This window comes from Fukomys damarensis, unplaced genomic scaffold, assembly GCF_012274545.1.
Source record: "Fukomys damarensis isolate Sample0158 unplaced genomic scaffold, DMR_v1.0_HiC HiC_scaffold_13, whole genome shotgun sequence".
NCBI classification, from domain to species: domain Eukaryota; kingdom Metazoa; phylum Chordata; class Mammalia; order Rodentia; family Bathyergidae; genus Fukomys; species Fukomys damarensis.
Genome location: NW_022900925.1, coordinates 24,259,724 through 24,265,523, shown reverse-complemented (window position 1 = coordinate 24,265,523; position 5,800 = coordinate 24,259,724). Strand labels below are relative to the sequence as shown.

Below are 5,800 nucleotides of genomic sequence, written 5' to 3'. Positions count from 1 at the left end.
CCACGACTCTTTGTGGTACACAGCTGTGGTTCTTGGGTAGGGGATTTAGCTCAGTGGTTCTGCAACCTGCCTCGCAAGTGCAAGGACCTGAGTTTGATCTCCGGTACCAAAAAGAAAACCATGGTTCTTAAGATTTGTAGCATTACAGATCGGTAAAATGTACTTATTGCTAATTTCCATTATTTGACGTACTAAAACATTCTGGAGAGCTTTGTAGCTCTCTTCCTGTGATAGTGAAATTTGGTAATTGAATAAATGCATACGTGTACCTTTTTTTGTTCATAATTAGACCAAGTGGCATGTGCTAGATATTATTTTGAGATAATACAAATCTTTCTTTCCTTCTTTCTTTTTTTCTTTTTTTTTTTGGTAGTACTGAGGATTGAACCCAGGGCCTCAAATATGCTAGGCAAGTACTCTTTCACTGAGCTGTATCCCTACCTGATACATAGATATTTCTAAAGGCAGTTATAAGATATATTCCACAATTCTGAGGAATTAACTAAAAATATTAAGGTATTTGCTTTATTACATGCCATTGTTAGATACTGCAAGAAACACTTTAAAATACAACTTAATTTTTACAATCACTCTGTGAAGTAGATATTAGAAATTACTTTATCTTGTTTTGCAAATAAGGAAATTAACAATTAGGCAGGGCAAATAACTTAACCCAGGGCTATGACACCTATGTTAACTGACAGTTTGGGTTAAACTTATGACTGTCTTGCTCCAGAGTCCTTAATGACTGTGTGACTGTACCATTCTAAATTTGTAAAAATCTGTATACTGTAGTTGTGGGATTGTTTTGTTTTATTTATTTATTTTTTTGTGGGAGGGGCAGATCTGGATCAATCCTGGGAGTTTATTGGACAAGCTGTGTAAGGTATTAGAAGAGGATAAAATACTTTACTTCTGTTCTGTTTGCATTTTAAGATGGTGATGGAATTTCCTGACAATGTGTTAAATTTCGATGGGCATCAGAATAACGGTGCACAACTAAAGCAGTTCATTCAGGTAATAGTTTTTTTTAAAAATCAGTGTGTTCAGTGGTGTGTGTATGTGTGTATTAAAAGAATCATTTAAAATAGCCATAAGATTTTATTTTAACCTAAGATTCTCTAGGTATTAAGACGGCATTGAAATTGCTTTCATTTTTTACTCTTGCTATGGTGAATATAATTATATACCTACTTTATGGACCTAGAATGTAAAAGAAAATTGGTGGTGCTGTGTGAACTTTTTACATGTCCATAAGACTCTTATTTCCTCAGACCATCTCTCTTGGTTTTTAAAGATAAGATGTGCACCTTTTTATTGAGAACTCGTTGGGGGCTGTGGATATATTTCAGTGATAGAGTGCTTGCTATCATGTGCCAGGTCCTGGGTTCAATCTTCTGTACGTCAAAAAACAGAAGCACACTGTTGGGTTTCTTTTGTATGTTACATTTATTCAATTTTAAAAAGTGTATATTACGAACTTTCTAATTTTCACTTCATTTCTGAGGCGTGCTACTTAAATATGTAATGGAAGATAACGTCTTAGTTTACTTCAGAACTCTATTTCTACCTTTAGAGAAAATTTGAATAATCAATGTTAAATGTGATAAAATGCTTCTTGGTAATTATCTTACTTTTCCATCTGATTTTGGTAAAATCTGGAAGTCTTAATTGTAGTGTAACTCTAACTCTGTCAAGTAGAAGTTTTGCCCATTTCTCTGAAGCTGTGGTTCTTGGTCATTTTTATAGCTTGTCATGACCAACAGATAACATTCACACACAGATGAATTGTTCAGTGCAAGTTCCCACATATGTAAGAATGGTCTTGTTCTCTCCCACTAACCTATGACACCTGTCTATACCTGCAAGTTGAGAATTACTGCTGTCCATGATCTTCATCCTAGTTTGACGCCTATGGCTAAACTGTTAAAAGTTGAAAAGAAGACATGGTAAAGCTGCATTGCGTCCTTACTTAGTTTTGAAGTGGCAGTACTAGGCTTCGTACTCACTGAACAAGCCCTCCTTTCCAGATGCAGCGATTCATCCCACTGTGCTGGGACATGTGCTGCTTAGCCTGGCATCCTCAGCAGAGCTTGTGGATCCAGCTGGACAAGGCTGTACTACTTTTCCTTCCTTACCTCAATTGTGAATAGAGATGGCAACCATTGCCCAGGTTATACTAACTATGCAGGGTAGGAACCAGCATTAGTGAGAGAGTAATGTTAATGTTGTAAGATTCTTCATTTTTCTTTCCCTCTTTTTCCCAGCGACATAGTATGCTTAAGCAACAAGATCTCAGTATTGCCATGGTGGTAACATCACGCGAAGTCTTGAGTGCACTTTCTCAGCTTGTCCCATGTGTTGGTTGTCGCCGCAGTGTGGAGCGTCTCTTTTCCCAGCTTGTAGAGTCCGGAAATCCTGCCCTTGAGCCCCTGACAGTAGGGCCTAAAGGGGTCCTATCTGTAACTCGAAGCTGCATGACTGATGCAAAGAAGCTTTATACATTATTTTATGTACATGGGTAAGTATAACAAATTAGGGAAAATGGTTTTGTTAATTTTTAAACAACTTAGTGATGGTATTTTGTTTTTGTATTTTTTTTTCCTTCCTTAAATTTGGTTAGGGAAAAGGTTGAATAAATTTCAATAGTTGTATTTGTTTAAAATGGGCTGGAGATGTAGCTCAGCTGTTTTTTATCTGCTTTTGGTTTTTTTGAGACAGGATCTTGCTTTGTAATGTTCAGGCTGTACTTGAACTCATGTAGTCCATGCTGACCTTGAATTCACAGCAATCTTCCTGCCTCAGCCTCATGAGTGCTGGAATTACAGGCATGCACCACCACACTTGGCTTAATAGTTTGAGTAACTTTCAGTTTCTGCTTTCATATAGAGAAGGATATATAAGCAAATATATAATTTGTCAAGTATGAGTTATGAAGTAAAACCAGCAAAGGGATAGAAAATAATAAGTCAAATTATTATGAAAGGTAGTGTCATTTTGATAAATGACATTGAATACGGGCTTGAATGAAGTGAGAGAAGGACCCATGTTGATACCTGAGAAAAGCAGAGAGGAAACAGCAAGTAAAAAGATTTGGGAGTGAGAATTTTCTTGGTATGTCCAGAAAACAGCGAAGAAGGCATTGTGGGGCTAGAGCCACATGAATGAAGGGAAAAGTGATAAAAAATGAACTCAGAAGTGTAATAAAAGGTCTGATCATGTAGGGCTTTATAGGTCATCCTAGCTTTTTTACTGTTTACTGAGTGATGGGAAACTTTGGAAGGTTTGAGCAGATGAGCAACACTGGCCTGAAGTTTGGCTTACTGTGACCTTGGTATAATAGTAAAGTGAAGTGTGGGGAGTTGTAAGAGTAGCAGTAGAAGCAGAACCAGAGGCTGCTCTATGACACATGGGAGAGGAGGTGGGTGACTTGGACTAGAGCTTTGGACGTGGAGATAGGAAGAAATTGTAGGGGAATGTTTTGAGGAATGGGCCAACGAGATTTTTGGATAGATTGGGGAAGGCGCGCCAGTGATGATTCTTGGATTTGTGGTCTAAAGGGCAGACTGGTGGTTTCTATTCACTAAGATGGACAAACTGAGAAGAGTGACTTTTTCAGAGCTCTCTTGTGGGTGTATTAAGTTTGAGGCACAGAATGGACATCCACATACAGTTTAGAGAGGCGGCCTAGAGCTGCACATTTGTGTTCTTCAGTGAATATAAATCTGAAGACCAAACCCTGAGGTTTTCCTATTTAGAAATAGTGGTGCGGACTTTGGATTTTTACTCTGCCTGAGAAAAGAAATTTTGGAAGGCTTTTAAACAGAGGAATAATATAATGTATGTGGTTTTAAAAAATAATTTTAAATTCTTTTTATTAGTATATGTTTGCAGTATGTAATGATTGCATTCATCATGGGGAGTCAGTACATGTACATAACACATCTTAATTCTTTTTACTTTCCCTTCCCTCCCTTTTTTTGTTTTTGAGACAGGGTCTCACTATGTAGTTGAGACTGATGTGGAACTCACCATGTAGCCCAAGCTGGTCTCGAACTCACAGCGATCCTCCTGTCTCAGCCTCCCGAGTGCTGGGATTGCAGGCATGCGCCACCACACCCTGTGTCCTTCCCTCCCATTTTCTCTGAGTCCCCTTCCCACTTGCAAAAGATCTGTTTTCTGTTATCTTCAATTTGCTCTAAAAATTGTTTACACTTTGGGTTTCTCATGTAAGAGAAACCATGTGATTTTTAAGTTTGTGTCTGATTTATTTTGCTTAACATTATGGTCTCAAGGTGCATATTTTTTCCTACAAATGACTCAAATTTATCCTTCTTTTTGACAAAGTAGTATTCCACTATACATAAATACAGTTTCTTTATCCATTCATCTGTTGATGGATTTATAGGCTGCTTCTAGACATAGCTATTATGAGTTGGGCTGCTGTAAACATGGGTGTGGCGGTATCCCTGTAATATGATGTCTTTAACTCGGGAAGATACCTAGAAGAATATCTGGGTTGAATAGAATTTTTAGTTTTTCAAGGAATCTCCATGCTGATTTCCATAACGGCTGTCCTTGTTTACATTCCTGCGAACATTGTAGGAAAGTTCTTTTTTTCTATACAGTCTTGCAAGCATTTGTTGTTTTTTGATTTCTTGGTGTTGGTCATTCTTTCTGGAATAAGATAGAATCTCACTGTTGTTTTAACTTGCATTTCTCTAATGACCAGAGATGTTGAACATCTTAAAAATGTATTTATTGGCTTTTTGTACTTCTGAGAAATGTTGTTGCTTCATTTCAGTTGCCCATTTTTTGATTGGATCTTTTATTTTGGGAAGACTAATATTTTTGAGTTCTTTATATATTCTAGATTATTAGTCTTTGAGAAGATGGCAGATTTCTTTGCCAATCTGTAGGTTTTCTCTTTGCTCTATTAGTTGCTTCCTTTGCTGTGCAGAAGGTTTTTAATTTGATATAATCCCATTTGTTGATTCTCGATGTTATTTCTTGTGCATTGGGGTTCTGTTGAGAAGGTTTTTGCTTAAGGGCCAGGGATCTCTGGTGTCACACCTGCCTGGCAAGCACAAGGTCATGAGTTCAATTCCCAGTACCAAAAAAAAAAAGTTTTGCCTGTATCTTCAAAAATTTTACCTATTTTATCTTCCAGAAGATTGTTTCTAACATTTAGAGCTTTGATCCATTTTTCTCTTATTTTAATACATAGAAATACAAGTCTAGATTCAATCTTTTTATTTTTTTATTTTTTATTTTTTTTTAGACAGGGTCTTACTGTGTAGTTCAGGCTGTCTTGAACTTATTAGGTAGGCCAGGCTGGCCTCCAGCTCAGGGCAATTTTCTCTTATCAGCCTCCCAAGTTCTGAGCTTAAAGGGATTCACTCCCATGCACAGCCCCAGTACCTATGTTTTAAAGGGATTACTGTAGTTATTAAGTGAAGCCTAGAATTTTTTTTGGGGGGGGGCGTTTTTTGAAACAGGGTTTCACTACGTAGTTGAGTCTGACCTGGAACTCACTATATAGCCCAGGCTGGTCTTGCACTCACAGAGATCCTCCTGCCTCAGCCTCCTGAGTGCTGGGATTATAGGTGTGCACCACCATGTCCAGCTCAGTGAAGCCCTAGAATGTAAAAGGTAGAAGGTAGTAATAGGGATCATTTGGGAGGCCAGCTTATTTAAGTTAGTGGACAGTGGGCTGGGGATTTAGCTCAGTGCCGCCGCTTGCCTGACAAGTGCAAGGACGTGAGTTCAATAATCCCCAGTACCAAAAAAAAAAAAAAAA

At 37.9% G+C, this 5,800-nt stretch overlaps 1 protein-coding gene across 5 annotated transcripts in view; it reads left to right on the top strand.

The window, feature by feature from the left end:
* Positions 1-5,800, top strand: part of Ggnbp2 (gametogenetin binding protein 2) — a 36,238-nt gene that overhangs the window by 10,700 nt on the left and 19,738 nt on the right. For all 5 annotated transcript variants that reach the window (XM_010626789.3, XM_010626787.3, XM_010626785.3 and 2 more), the window contains 2 exons: positions 937-1,017; positions 2,268-2,521. In XM_010626789.3, the coding sequence (XP_010625091.1) occupies positions 937-1,017; positions 2,268-2,521 (335 nt within the window). The remainder of the gene's footprint in view (positions 1-936; positions 1,018-2,267; positions 2,522-5,800) is intronic.